This window comes from Streptopelia decaocto, assembly GCF_964273445.1.
Source record: "Streptopelia decaocto genome assembly, chromosome: 9".
Taxonomy (NCBI): Eukaryota; Metazoa; Chordata; class Aves; order Columbiformes; family Columbidae; genus Streptopelia; species Streptopelia decaocto.
Window position 1 is genome coordinate 19,501,274 of NC_138664.1, and position 15,795 is coordinate 19,517,068.

Sequence of the window (15,795 nt, forward strand, 5' to 3'; positions counted from 1 at the left end):
GTTAGTCCTGCATTATAACCGCTGTCCCCTCCTCTCCCCATCTGCCCCTTCAATCACAGCCATGGTGGGACCCATTCACCCCACCACATCCAAGGAATAAAACCTCCAACAAAGGCAGAGTTACAGCTTTCCTCTCATCTCCCTCTTCCATCATTATTGCCACTGAAGGGCCATTTTATCACTTGCAGCTGTGGTCATTCGGCGACAACCTGCTGTGCTCAGAGGCAGATGAGACCTGCACATTTGATCTGCATTAAGCCTGTTTCATGGCTTCACATTTCTAGGTACATTCCTAACAACAGCACCAACCCACCAAAGCTTTTCATCCCTCCCAACTACTCAGTAGCTCCTGTGAAATCTGTCATTTATCTTTCACATCAGGGTTTTGGCTTTTTTTGGGGGGTTCAGCATGAGTTAGTGCCTCAAATCCATCAACCCCAAACAAGGGCCAGGACTTCTCCAGCTCCTCCTGGGCAACAGCAAGATCCCCGTCTTTACACCACCAATGTTTATTATTAGCAGAGCTGTTTTCCATTCCCTTCAGACACGAGGTGCAAATTAACCAGCTCTTCACATATCCCAGCTAAAAAACACAGCACTTTGCTCTCAGGCGCTGTGCGGTTCGCAGCATCTCTGCCCCACGGGTGCTGCGCCACTTACATTTTATTTTCAGCCTTCTAGCGAGCAAGAAAATGAGCCTCCAGAAAACAAATCCACTTGGAAATGCCCAGATGATTAAAAGCTCAACTCCTACAGCAACCAGCTGGTGACCAGCTCAGCCCCTGCACCAGGAACATGTCAATTATAAATAATTAAAACGTAATAGGCAGGAGACACTGAAGTATTAAGCAGATTTCTCTCTAGGTAGCTGGAGGTTTCTATTGCTGCCAATCACACCCTTCAGATGCTTGTGTTGTCTGTCGGTCATCCTGGTTCTTCCATTAACATGTGAGCTCAGGTTAACACTTGCAAGTAAACTAATTAAGCCCTGTAATGCTTCTGCACACAAAAGCCAAAAAATATCAGCAAAACCCAGCTCTAATTTTAAACTGACTTGGAAGCATAACCTCAAACTGCCAGAGTGACAATTCAGGCAGGGCAGGTGTCAGCTCCAGCCAGGACAAACGGACAGGGAAATGAAGGGCAATTGCAAAAGCTGCATTTTTGGGTAGCCTCTCCTCTGCTTGTCATCCAGCCATCCGCAGAGGGGGACGCAACTGCTTCAAAAGACAACTGGAAACGAAACTCCAGCTCCAACCCAGCAATCTGGTAATTTTCAAACAGATGTTGCACCTTTGTGCCTCATTAGACACTCAGGGGACAATATTGCAGCAGCCCCCCTTCCAAATAACCACAACCTGGTGTCTTCGGTCCAGCATGCTCTCAGTGAGCATTACACCAGGAGGGAGCAAAAGGTTCTTTTTATGTCTGCTCCTCACACCTACGTTCAGCAGACTTCTTCGGAAGCAATGGAAAAGTCTATAGTACAACACTTTTTGTCAGAAGCATCTTTGTTGGAAGAGTCTTGGAGGGACTGAACAGAAATCTTCAGAGATGTTTGTTTTATACGATACCACATAGATGTACATTTTTGTATGAAAAGTTTGCAGTGAGGGGATTGAACTTTGATAACCAGGGGACAGAAACAGACTTGGTGACATCCCAGCTGAACTACTTTGTACAGGTATCACCACTCCTGTAGCAAGGAGAGATGCAAATTGCTGACAGCACAGGGAGGAATGTGAGAAACTCCACGCTTCAGCACTCAGCTACACAAAATTACTAAACGGAAAGCTGACACGTTGTGAATCTACAGGAAAATGTGGCTTGGGGTCTGTTTTCCCAGTCCCCAGATTGCGTGTCGCTGCTCTCGACAGCCTGTGAAGGCATTCACACTCAGCTTCCACATGCCATGGAAATCAAACAGGGGAAGATGTGTGATCGTGCCACCTGAAGGGGAGAGCACAGAATCCCCAGCCTTGTCCCCAGAATCCTTGGGGAACCAGGTTTCTTGGGGTCTTCAGTGCATGGACAACATGGGTGAAGAAACAGTGTCTGAAATGAAGCTATAGGGTAGAAGAGTTCTTTCCTCCTGCGCTCCTTATCTCCCAAGGCAAATATCTCAAGTGTTACCCCTGCTCTTCCACCTGATCTGCAAGTTCAAGGGCTGGATTTGTTCTTCCAAAGGCAGGAGGGGAGAATTCAAATGGCAGTAGCTCACTTTTACCCCACCAAGTGCAAGCAAATGCTCACTCACCCCTCTTCTGCATGAAGATGAAGAGGTCATCCAGGAACTCCTTCCGTTCAGGGTCACTATCCAGTTCATAGAGCTGAGGGGAAAAGGAAAAAAAAATGAAGGCACAAATCCACAACAAGACAGCAAATAAAATAACATCAGCTTCTTGCAATGGGTGATCCGGTGCTTGTACTGGAGGGGTGAAAAACAGGAAGGATTCCTGAGCGATCTGGTGGACAAGGCGATAGTTTGAGGACCCTCGTTATGGTTTGCCTTGCTCAGCCCCTCAGTAATTCCTGCTGGCACAGCAGAGACCGGTACCCTGAAGGGAAGAGGATTCAACTCGGTTAACACCACCGCTACGGCACAGGGTCTGAGGCCACCTGAAAGCAGAGGGGAGAGAAATGATTAAGACAAGCTGGAAAGAAAGAAAGAAAGAAAGAAAAAGAAAGACAAGACAACCAAAAGGAAGGTGAGAGCGGTTCGGGGCAGATGAGCGGTCTGTACCTTTGAGGCACCAAGGAGAGAAAGTTCTCTGCACCTTTTCCTCACGATTCCTTCCTTTAGAGATTGTCACATAAGTGACAAACTCCAAGTCCCTTGAAGGAGGAGATGAAAGGATAGAGCTTTCCTCTAAGTACTAATGCCTGGCAGGAAAGGCCCCTCTAAAATAAGCAAAAAGCCTTGAAAAGTATCAGAAATGAATTTGCTGCAGAAATAAAAGGCTTAAAAAGCCAAGCATTTAAAACAAAGCTTCATAGGCACCTCATTCCAAAGGAGAGGCACTGTGTGCTAGCATTACCCACTGATTTTTCAGAAGGAAAGGCATGAGTGTCATCTTACAACTACCTCTTGAATAGAAAAGAAATCTAATTTTCACCTATCAAGAATCCGGAGAGGTCACAACGTGACAGGTTGAAAGGGCTGAAGTCAGCTGCTCTCAGAGGTACAGGAAGGTATAGAACAAGACACAACGCTGTACACAACGCAGAATTCAATTCCTTCTCTCGACTGCATTGAGGAAAAACCCTGCATCGCTACAGGGAATTTTTTCCGGTTGTAGCTACACTCGTGCTCAACTAAAAACCAAAGATTCACTGGGAAATATGTATTTCAGCCTCTCTGTAGGTGCTGTGAGCTGCTTGGTATTCATCTCATCTGAAAGAAGGACATTTTGGGCTCATTTCCTGTGAAACTCGGCGCTTTCTCACACGCTGAGCTCTGGAAAGAAAACACACCAGTGTATTTGCAGAGCAATTAGCTGCACCCTTTCAGAAAGGGTTTAAAATGAATTCCTCTGGCTGATGTGACACGCAGCTGCCACATTCTGATCCACGAGCACAGCGCTAAGCAGGTCCAAGAAACAAATACTCTTCTCCCAGCTGGAGAAAGTATTGACAAAGTTTTTAAATGTCAGAAGTCTGGTTATTAAGTCTTAGTTCCAACTACATTCCAGTGACCAAAGGCAAAGGAATAGCGAGGGCTCCAGAGTCACCCTCTGATCAGGGGAAAAATACCCCAAGGTTACCCTGTTCCCCAAAATCCCCAGGATCAGACTGACCTTGGCAAAGTCTCGTGAAATTTCTCTTCCTCGGCATCCATCGCCTTCATCGCTCCAGGTCACGGTGCCGTTCTGGGGAGACAAAGACGAAAGGGTGAAAGGATCGCCAGGGAAAGGCTCGGTGGAAAACCCCAGAGAGCTCGCAAACGTGCCTTTTTGGGCACAAACATGTAAAAGCAGCTGAGGGCTGAGACCAAGAAGACTAGAAAGATGGGGGACATTGGGACATTTGTCACTGCACACTCCCCCGGGATCTCTGCCAGAAACGTATCTTGAAAAACCGTCTTGGTGCCAGGCAAAACCATTCTAGAGGAAAGCGCTCAACACCTTTGGCTGTAATAAGGTTCAACACCTAAACACAATGGTGCTGCTTTTGCTCTCCACGTCTGTCTTTTAACCAAGGGCACATCCTCAAGGCCCCGGTGAAAGCTGCGGGTGTCAGCCAGGCTTCCTTCCTTCTGTACGCCAGGTGACACCAAGTGCACTTGGAAATGTCCTCCTGTCCTCCCCTCGCTTGCCTACGAAACCACAATATCCTGAAGAAAAAAGGAAATATTAATAATCCCACTGGAAAGCTTCTTGCCAACCCAGAGCCCTTATTCCCAGAAGCTACTGGATGTGAATTCTCCCCACAGAAATGGAAAGCTCAGCTTTGCTGGATTAAAGGTTCATTCTTCTTAGACATTAAAAGGATTACGCTAGTTAGGCTTATTCTCCTTGGGAAATCATCATCCTGAAATGATCACCGGGGCTGGAAATCAGCAGAGGCAGCCTCTGGGAGCAGCGGGACCAGGAGAACGATCCTGAAGTATCTTCAAGCATGTTTAAACCATAAAACTCATAAAGCTCCGGTGTAACAAGTGCTCTGGAGTCACTTGAGGAAAGAGAACAGTCACATCCACCTGATAAACACACAGAAAAGCACAGAAGATAGCCAGAGGTTTCAGAATGCCACAAAGCACGTGAATTAGGGAGGTGCTCCAATATCTGAAATCTTGGAGTCATCTGGTCGTGACACATCCATCGAATTAGAAAGATGAATAGCCCTTGTCACGGCCAGGCAAAGCTACATTTCCCCCTTTCAAAAACCCTGCAGTGAGCTGCCCTAATGCCTGCTGATTTAGTTTGAGCCAGTAATTCCTGCTGGAAAGTCAATTATCCAGTGAGTCCCATCAACTGAAAGATATTTAATGGGGGATTATTGCCACTTCTGTTATGTCAGCTGTTTATTACAGCAGATCAATTCCCAGCCCTCTCTAGGAAAAAGATCTGAAGACCAGTTTCCTTCACAGGAGGATTCATCTGGGTGTCCTTTGCTAGCGGAGATTAAAACCACAGTTTTTTTGCTAATTATGGTAACACCCAGCTGCTCCTAAAACCCCACTGGATTGTTACCTGGGATCAACAAACCCACGTGAACAGTCGGAATATGAGAGTCTCTTTGGAAGGCAGCAGCTATTCCCCATCCTCGGCTTTACAAACTCCGCGGCAAAATGATTCGTAGAGGGCTGAGCTGCTTTCCTCCCGAGTTTGTCCTTGGTCATAAATCCAGAGGGCAAAACTGGTGTTAAACTAGGCGCTCCAAGAAGAAAAACACTTGCTTTCAGAGAAACTCTGGTCACACTGAGAGCTTATTCCACTGCATTTGAGGACGGGGACAAGATAGAGAAGAGGGCTTAAAGCAGACAATTCTCTGTTGCCAGTGGGTTTGAACTTGGTAAAATCTTCAGGAACAAAACTCCGTATGGGATTACAGACTCTTTAGAAGTGATTTTACTTGTTCTGTTCAAAGTGAAAAAGGTTAATTAGATAAGAACAAGATGAAGGTTTGATACCAGCAGAATATGTGCACCCTACTTTCTGCACCTCCGTCCTGAGATGCTCAAGAACAGAGAACTAATGTTTCCCCACAGCCAGCAAGTGAAAAGGAGCTTAAAGCCATCAGTGTTTTACCATCTGTCCAGAAAACTGGCAGAGCTGGACATCACCTGGTGTGACACGCAGTGATCCGAGGTGAGAGGCAGCCACCAGCATTAGCATTTCCTCCTGGAAAGGTTTAAAGCCAGTTACCGTTCCCTACATTAAGCTTTCAGAAGAGATAAGAGGAGAGCTGGGTGTAAACCAGCAAGGCTGCACTGAAACTGGGCCGCAGAGACACCAGCACAGGTTTGGTTTGGGTAGCAAAGTCTCGGGTTAGCATGAAATGTCAGCTCAGCAGTCGGGGAAATAAAGCCTTATTTATTCAGAGACCAGAGCACGAGCACCAACAGGCACTTTCCCAGGCTTCAGCTTTGATCTTGAGGGATGATTCTGCTCACCAAAAAACCTCTGGGTCCGTGCCAAGGCTACATCCGAACATATCAAACACCGGCAGCGGTCAGAGCAGCGACCCGACCACAACGGGAACAGGTAAATCAAGTAAAGAGCCCCACCGAAGCACAAGGTGCTCCGTACCCAGAATAAACTACATTTTGCACAGCAAGAGAGCTCAGCAGGAGCTTTGGTATCAAGCTTCCTTTCCATTCCTCCTCGGAAAACAAAGTTACCCTCCGCTGAGAAGCCCTCCTCCGCACCAACAGCAGGAACCTGAGAAATCAATATATCCTCACAAGTCATTAAAAGACCTTTGTATAAGTCAGGCAATAGTAACAGGAAGGAAAAAACCCCACTGTTCAGAGAGGTGGGGCGTTCTCTGGGGAGAGTCCTGCCTCTCCCTCCACCCCTTCGCATCGAGGGAATTTGCTGATGTTCGACAAACAGGCAGGAATTTCTCTGGTTTCTCGCAGAAAAAAAGGTGGTAGAAGTGGCACAGGCTGTGCTTGAGCCCCCAATGCAAAGCAAGAGGTGTTGGGAAGGGCTGCTCACCTTCCCCAGGCCACAGACACACCTCGGGGGCCACCAGAGCCCCCCCAGACCCCTCTTTCCCTGTGAGGTTGCACAAGCAATTATATCTGGAGCTATTTTAGGATTACTCCCTAACCACCTGGAATATCTTATTAGAGGGGAAGCTCAGATGTCCAGAGCAATTTTGGTTTCCAATCCCACATTCAAAAAGCCGGAGTTAACCCTGAGTTGCCAAGCAGACAAAAAAGGAGATGACAAATGCTTTTCCTGCTCTGTCCAGCCCATTCTTTTGAGGACAAAAACCTTGTAAAACAAGCAGCCTCGAGCCCTCCCTGCGGGACACCTACCTCTCCAATATTACTGTCCCTCCCAGAGACTAGAGAACCAATCAAACCTCTGTGCTCAATAAAAAAAGCGAATTATTAAGGCAAACAGAACAGCAGCTCATGGACTCCTCCTATACAAATCACAGTTCGTGTGCAAACACATTTGGAAATGCTCCTTTTCCAGGTCATTCCCCCTTCTCAGCATTTTGAGCTTAAAGCCCCATGAGGTTTTTCATCAGCCTGCAAAGTTGTATTCAAATGGCAAAGTCTCAACTGAAGAGAACCCACTGAAGCTTTAATATGTAAAAGAAAAGAGAAAAAAAACCTCCTGGCACGAAACTGAAAATCATTCTGCACCTCCTTACCGCAAACCCGCAGTCTTGACAGAGGTTTTAGGCCAGAAATCTGTTGAAATATCCACTTAGGGACTAGGTTAAATGTTAAAATAAAGCTCCTCCCCTACCCCGTGGGTTAACTGAAAGCGCCGAGTCAATGAAAAGGTACAGGGGCAGCAATTTCAGGATTATCAGGGAATCCACAGAAATTCCTTTTGTGGGTAGAGTTAAGCCTTAGGAAGTGAAACAGATGCTATTATAAAGAAAACTGTTGTACTACAAAACGCTGATAAGATCAGGAGTACTGCCCTGAGCTGCAAGTTCTCAAGCATGGAGAAACCAAGTTATAATTACTGCGTGCACGAGCTGCCTGGCAAAGCTCCGCTGAAATCAGAATAAACCCTGCCCAGTCCCGCTAATAACAGAGCTCGATTCAATATCCACGAGCTTCAAAGACGGGGGTTGAAAACATTTTAGTGATTTCAGGAATGGCAGGGAGGATGGGGAAGGCGAGGAAAAGAATGGACTGAAGTTAACAGATTAATTACCTCTTTTTATTACGTTTTTTCTTTAATGTGCTCCCACGACCTAGTGACTGCAGCACCAACGCAATTCTTTGCAAAACAGGAATCTGCTTCCTTATCCTTAAGGAAAAGCTGGACTCTGTGAATGACTCCTATTCACAAATACTCTGAGGAATTGGCTAAAACGTACAGGACAAGATTTGCTCAGTGCTCTAAAGCTGCGGGAAGAGAAATTCTCACTGTGACATGAGTTGCAGATTTACCCTGAAGTGAGAAAAACACAAGTGTAAGAACACGACACATTCGAGGTCTTTGCACCTACCGCTCTCCAGTGTTAGAATTTCTATAAACTGGCACCAAAGGAGACAAGCTGCAGCTATTCCTAAAGAGAAATTTAGCAGTCGAACAAACACTAAAATAATCTGTATCTTCCCTGGGATATAAACGAGCTCCTCACTCTGCTCCTTTGCCTCCAGATATAGCACAACCTTGATGAAGCCTATGGAACTGCTCTTCGAGATGAAGATCCGGGGGAATTCTCTGATGTCAAAATACAAGCTGTTTGCAGGCTGCTGCCTAAGGTCATTATCACAACCGGTTTCGCTGTTGTCTTCTCCCATACATTATTGGTTATATTAAACAAAAAGGAGCCCTTATTACCAAGATCATGCTCTGGTCCAGCCACTTTAATTTAGGTATCAGCATGAACTCCTATGACTGTCACAGGGGTGAAAACTTCATCAAAACAAACCTAAGCCCTGAATTCAGAAGCAGCAGCAATTGGCACTTTAATAATTCAGATCTGTTCTTATGGAAAACAGCTTTTGGGAAAAGAGAACTTAAATATCTATTAATGAAGAATTGTCCTCCCGCTACAACAGAAAAATACCAGTGACCCACACAAGGAATTAAAAACCTAACCCTTGAACTGGGTCCTGGATACCTGAAATCACTAGGAGGCAAAAAACACACCGTGTGAAATGCAACTTCTTTTTATTCCTGGGACCTTCACCCCTCTGGATTAATGAATATCTCCCAAACGATACCTCAGTACCCACAACACTTGAGGCACATACTTAAGGTTATGGAATCTCAGCCACTCATTCCTAGACCCTAGAGCAAAAGCAAAGTAATTATTTTAAGCTGACTTATCTTAATAAACACCGTGACCTTTGTAAAAGTTTAGGTCAGGATTTTCAGGACTGGCTGGTGATTTCTGAGAACCTAACATGAGACATCCCCAAAAACCAGAGCACAAGCCTCTCTCTGAATGTCAGACAGCTGCTGGATGCAGACTTACCTTGCTGCGATTTAAGGCGGCATTAAGTATCAGCTGATGCCTGAAAACCTTGGCTTTATTTTTACATTCTGTGAAGGAATGCGTGTAGTAACGTGCGCACTGCAGTAGGCGCCTGACACGGTGCTCATGTTAGTGCTGGACACCGATTTTGAGCAGGAAGGGAGCAAGAAGTGGTCCTGCTCTCCCTGGTAACCAGAGCCACCGCTGAGCAATGCGAGAACCCACGGGACGCGAACCCGCATCTGCTAAAAGCAACATTTTCACCAGTGGAATTAAAAAGCTCATTTTTCTTCCAAGACAGGCAGCCCCAAATGGCCTTTCGGAACCACCATGGATTTGCAGGGGACTCGAGCGAGTCCGAGGAGTGAACAAGCTGAGCACAAGCCCCCCCCCGCTCGTCTTTGGGGACCACAACTCCCTGACAAGCAACTCCCCTCCCTGGCTGTTTTGTGCCGGCAGGATTCCCCCCGCCCCTGTCACAAGTTCTTTTGTCCACCAGCTTGTTCTACAATTATTCACTTGGCCGTCCAGGACCAAACAGAACGGGGCTTCATCTTTGCTGGTAGTTGCCACCTTTTTGCCATCTTCAGGCCACACACCTTCCAGGCAACCTCAACATTACGCTTTCAAGATACATTCTTCTCCAAGGGCGTCACTTGTAGAAGAACAATCCACACTTGAAAGAAGAAGTGACTTTTTTCCCCCTCTTCCGCAAGCGAGAGCCATTATTGCATACCACAAATACTCCCCGAGCAGCGCTTGCTGCAAGCAGTGTATTCTCACTGCTTATTACCCTCCACCTCGACAAGCTAAAAAAAAGACAAGCTGAGGAATCATTTCAAAACCAAACCAGAGAACGCAGGCACTTCTGTATTTAAGCCCCAAGCCCATTTCCTCCGCTCCGGCTCTGAGCTGCTCTAGCGCTGTTAAATTTTTACTCCCCGGTATGGCGACTGCAAACAAGTTGCTCTGCAATATTTACCCTCCTCAAGGTGAATATACCGCACCGGCAACGCTCATATTGGGCACTTCGATGTGGCCTTTTGAGCACATCACATAACATTGTTCAGCAGCACGGCTACAAGGATAAGCCACGTCTTGCCGGGGCAGACCAGTTAGGCCAGAACTAACTTCAATAATAGTAACAGGAGACAGTATTTTGGGACAACATGTGAACCTGCTCACTTTCTGCCAAGCTTTCCCACCATCCAGAACTCTTGTAGCACAAGCACGTCCCTGATATTCCCTCAAAATCCACTGCTTAACTTCATGTTCATTAATTTCTCCAGCTCCTTTCTGGTTTTCACTGGCTGCCCGCCGAGCAGGGAAACAGTTTAACACAGCAGCAAAAGGGTTTTTCTTTTCATTTTGCTTCCTTGGTGAAGCTTTGTGTTCTTTGCCTTCCAGAAGTTGGCCTGAAATCAGACTCAGCTGCAACCTGCTACCAAAATACTTGATGATTCCTGCTGAAATGCTGCAGAATCGGGCCAAAGCGACCGGATCAGTATTAGTGCACAGTACACAAATTGTTAAACAGTATTTTTAGGGTGGTTTTTTTTTTTGCTATTCCACATCAGCTAAGCCCAGATCTGGCGTGCTTATGCTCATTTATCTTCTCAGAACAGGGCACACGACCCAGGAATCAAGCCTATTAGTTCAGTAAGATTCACAGGACTCTCACAAGATACGCCAGGACTGCAAAGCACAATGACATATTTGTTAATGCCAGCCACGCTAGAAATAAAGACAGCCAAAGACTAACGCTAAGTGGGGTTTTTTTTGTGTGGTTGGCGTTTTGAAAGAAATAAGTGATCCCCCTAACACCAGAGTCCTGGCTACTCTTCTCCACCCAGGGACCTGCCAGAGGAAGTTCAACCCAGTAAATTCTGAAGCAATTTCTCCAGACCCACCTCACTTCCCTACACCAGCTTGAGCAACTGCTTTTTCAACCCAACCCCTCTTGAAAGTGCAGAGAAAACACAGCAGCAACTGGTTGTCTGCTGCGTCCCGAGTATCTGCGTTGACAACCTGTTTTATAGCACCAATAGTCACAACTTCGTGGAATTATTGCCACACGCGCTGGTGTGGAAACACCAAACGGGCCCCGGTTTGCAGGAGCCCACAGACCACAGTAAATGGAATGAAGCTTGCTGAGCTTTAGTAGCTCCTCCTTGAACCGAAAAGAAATAAATCATCTTGTGCATGCAATCAGCAGCCAAGGGGAGAGATTGCCCTGAGTGCCCCCAGCAAACTTCCACACGCCCAAGGTTCATCAGCCCCCACAAAACAGCTCCAGCCTTTTTACTTTTTATTTCACTGAGTTTTTGCAAGAGAAAACACCTCTGGTTTTGTCCATACAAGGTTTCTGAGCTCTGAGAACTCTATCCGAAGCAAATCCAACCCTCTTCACACTCAGGCTAATGTTTGTAGGAAAGAAGAATTAAGTCCAACTTTTTTTTTATTTATTTAAACCATGCAGTCCTTCGGCTCAATTTCAACACACATAAATACTGTCAATGTCTCCAAAAGTCTCCTCAAGTGAGCTCCGTAACAATACAGCTCACAAGTGCTACACTCACTGAAATACCCACTTAAAACAAAGAAAAGAATCCTTGATCCTCTGTCAAGGAGTAGTAACTCTTTATTCAAACAAAATTCACCTCTGAGCAAAACAAAGCAGTAGCAAGTCAGCTCCTTCCTTCCCACACGTGAAAAACAAAGTGGCTTTGCTTACTCACAGGATCAGTGGGAGGGCACGGACACACCACCAACCCGAAATCCAGGCGAAGCCGACGCATCCCGGAGGTCTTACACAAAGGGGTTATAGTGAAATAACTTGAGTGAGACATTAGCAGGCAAGTGTCCACACCAAAAATAAATATAACACCAGCCTGTCCCATTCTGAATGGCCCAGCAGCAGCGAGACAGAAGATAAACGAACCAAAGATCAATCCTCCCCACAAAGGTTCTTACAGATCGGGGTTTCTGTATCATTTGTATCTGTAAAGCAAATCTTGTGAAATGTCTTTATAAAAGAATAAACCTGGGAGAGCACGGCAGGGAAGCATCACTGTGTGTGTGCCCTGCGCTCGTGCTCTTTGCAAAGCGCTCTCAAATGGCCAGCGCTTGCAACATGAACAAAAAAATCCTCGGTCTGAGTGAATATGGTCATTTTTATGCAGAAGGAAGTAATATTAACACTGACCTGTTTGAGCTGCTCATCCAAGCGCCAGTTCTGCCGCCCAGACGGAGAACCAGTGTACGGTTGCTTCGTAGTGTCTTTACCCTGTTCTTCTTTGCCTGGCTGTCCCCGCTGGTGCCCCGAGGCTGGGAGAGGGTTTGAGGTAGAGGCCACTCTTTGGTTGTGATGGGCAACTTTGGGAGCATGAAAATATTTCAGAGCGGAGCAGCTTTCTTTTGCAGTCACATCAGCGCCATCCTCGAGCTCGCCACCTTCCAAACCCCCTTCTTCTTCTTCTTCTTCCTCCTCCTCCTCTTCTTCCTCCTCCTCTTCATCCTCCTCTTCTTCTTCTGGCTCCGAATTCATGCTGCTCTGATCAAACGCCCGCTTCGCCCCGGCTGCGGGTGGGGTTCTGGCCAAGGGCCCGCCGGCAGAGCCCCCCGAAGCCCTGCCAGATGTGGCGGCCAGCACGGCCTGCTGCACGGCCAGCTGTTGGGTGTAGAGCAGCTGGGCCTCCCGCAGCTGCCTCTGCTGCCTCTCCCGGGAATCCATCTGCAGAGGCGGCTGCTGCTTCTGCTGCTGCTTCTGCAGCTGCTCGACCACGGCTTCCAGCTTCATCCCGCAGTTTGCATGGCTGGGAAAAAGAGGGGCGGGGGGGGGGAAGGTTGGTTTTTGACTTTATCTGGCAGGGTTCAAGCCCCGACCTTGGGAGATTGGCAGAATCTGAAAGATAGACAAATATTTGGCTGTATGAATATAAAATGCTTTCATCTTTTCCCCAGGAAGAGGATAAATAGAGTGCAAAGCCAATACTCTTTCCTGTGCAGGAGACCGTGAAACAATCAGCTTCATGTTTAACAGCCTCAGGCTCAAACTTGCATTCAATTTTCAGACTGTTTAATTGTATTTTCAAGCTGAACACATTTGCTATAAACTCAGTTTCGTATACCCCAAAGACAGCAGCTGACCTGCCTTTGTCCGCTGTCCCAGCAGATCTTTTTTTGTGTGTCAGAACCCTTCCACGCTTCCTAAATAATTACTTTTGAAATGTTAGGTTTAACATCTAGGGTTTCGTGCTTCTGAAACCACTACCTTAAAAGGAGATAAGCCAGGAGAAGCTTGACCATATATCTATTAAAAAATGGGCAGGAATTTACCACACACCAGTTCTCTCTCAATTCTTTTATGCCTTCACTACATTACTAAATTCTTTACGCTTTGTACACCTATCTTGAAATAAACAACTATATTTAGCTATTGTTTTCCAGGGAGAGGGAGATAAGAGTAAAGCAAAGACCAGTGTAGCCCAGAACAGACTGAGCACCGAGCAACTCCTGCCTCTGGTTCCCAGTGTCACCAGCACATCCCAAGCCGTGGCCTCCCTTTGATTTTCCCAGCCCAAGGACCCGAGAGCTTCCCTAATTCTCCGTTTTTTGAGCGGCAGCAATCCCGTGCTGAGCCAGCACTCGCCTTCTCTTGAGCAAAGACCCACAGAACAGACCATGGTCGGAAACACTAAATCCTAGAAAGGCGACTTCAACTTAATTCCCCAAACCATCCAAGACCACACATGTATTTTGGACTGTCACAAACCGGACCTGCTGACAAAGACTGTTCTTAGCTTCTTTTTTTTTTTTTTTTTTTTTTAACGTAAAAAGATGCTTAAGCAGATCTCACTTGCTGCCCTTCAGGGTTCACTGATATCAAAATACAGTCAGCTTAGAGAAACAAAGGAAAGGGCAACTACAAACAAGCTCCGGAGCCTCCCGGCCACCTCCCACCACCCTGTTTACAACCAGCACGCTGCTATTCAAGCCACACACTTGAAAAAAAGAGACTATTTTGCTAACGCGCATTGTCGAAAGGGACGCAGTTCTGCCCTAAAACAACAAACGACCTACCAGATATCAGTTTTAAAAGTGAAAGACAACTTTTGGAATCTCCAAGGTTTCCTCTGAGGTGGTCAGAGCGCGTCTCTCGTACAAAGTGCCTGCGAGCTACGATGCCCATCTCATTCTTCCTCCGCAACCTCTTCCCTGTGCTAAATAACAGCCCGGCACCAAAACTAAAAGCCTGGCTGACGCATTTGCATTTTCATCTCGCAGCTTTAGCTTGCGAGTGAAACAATATCAAGTGGATTAGCGGTTTGAACGTCAGGAGCAATAACATGTTACCTGCCAGCCGAAAAGAGTATTAGCTTGGTTTCAGGAGGCACAAGGCACCATCTGGCCCAGTAAACCAACAATGAACTGGTGTGGATGTCGCAACGGGCTGGGCGTTGGAGAACCCACACCTCGCTTCGGAGTCGCACCTGAGGCACAGCGAGGTGCTACCTCTCCCGCTCAGGGCAGAATTCGGCAGGGCACGCGGTTAATACACGCCTCAGGGACGTTAACGATAATAAATGACCTAATACTCGATTAACACGCCGAGCAAACACACCTTGGGCGCAGCAGCCCCCTGGTATGCGGCACCCGCGTATTTCCCGGAGCGCAGGTACAATGGCGAGTGACAGGTTACGGCAGGATTTACGCGCCGCTGCCGAGGGGTTTTTGTTGGTTGCTGTTTTTTTTTTGTCACCAGAGCGCAGCACAAACCTCACGAGCCTCCAAAAAGCTGAACTTTGGATACAGCAAACACACCCTCAGTGATTATTGTGGTTGGGAAGAGGCTTTACGACGAGTTTTAAGTCGAGGAGGAGACAGATGCGCTGCTCACAATAAGTATTGAAGTCGTGATATCAGGACAGAGTTTAAGAGAACAGCTGCAACCAGACCAAAGCCAAACCTGTCCAGGTTTCCACCTCCATTTTACCCCTCAGCACCGATATCTGCGTATTTTCTGTGCCTCTCCCAACCGAGCAGCCAAACGATCCAAGTTTAACATTCAGGAACCCTCACAGCACAGCCTTTGTGTGGCACTGAACCCCTGGCAGAGCACTTTGATTAAAATAAAAAACATTTTTAACTCCGCTTGCGTTTTTTAGCAGCTCTATTTGCAGCGTGAGCAGGGAAACGCACCGACAAGTGGAAACCACCTGAAAGAGTGAAAGGAGCGGGGGGGAGCTCTCCGGGCTGGTAAACAACCCCACCCCTCCGGTTCCACCGGGGACCCTCCGTGCCCCATAACCACCCCCAAAACACCCACCCCCTCCCCAAGGGCACCTACCGGCGGGGGGCGGCTGTACCCAGCGGCCGCCCCGCTCCCCCAACCGGCCCCACCGCCGCTGAGCTCCGGGCCGGCCCCTCCGACTTCGGTACTGGCCCCTCAACCGCTACCGGCGCCCATACCGGTCCCCCCCCGCCTCCCTCCTCGGTCCCCCAGCGCCCCCCGCATCGCTCCCCCGTCCCCAGCGGGGCCGTTACCGTGCGCGGCCGCCTGGGCTCCGCCCGCAGCGAAGCCGCTCCGCTCCCTCTCAGCCCCCCCCGCCCCTCCTCAGCCCGGCCGGAAACGGGGCGGCGGAGGCGGCGCCCGGCAACGGAAGCGCC

General features: G+C 47.7%; 1 protein-coding gene across 3 annotated transcripts in view; it reads right to left on the reverse strand.

Moving 5' to 3' along the window:
- ARID3B (AT-rich interaction domain 3B) overlaps window positions 1–15,758 on the reverse strand; it is a 31,807-nt gene extending 16,049 nt beyond the window's left edge. For 2 of the 3 annotated variants that reach the window (XM_082061398.1, XM_082061396.1), the window contains exons 1-4: window positions 15,673–15,758; window positions 12,332–13,030; window positions 3,798–3,869; window positions 2,258–2,330 (exon numbers count right to left, since the gene is read on the reverse strand). In XM_082061398.1, coding sequence (XP_081917524.1) covers window positions 2,258–2,330; window positions 3,798–3,869; window positions 12,332–12,925 — 739 coding nt within the window. In that variant the 5' untranslated portion in view covers window positions 12,926–13,030; window positions 15,673–15,758. The remainder of the gene's footprint in view (window positions 1–2,257; window positions 2,331–3,797; window positions 3,870–12,331; window positions 13,031–15,672) is intronic. The other variant, XM_082061397.1, reaches the window with a different exon arrangement.
- Between the last annotated feature and the right edge of the window lie 37 nt (window positions 15,759–15,795).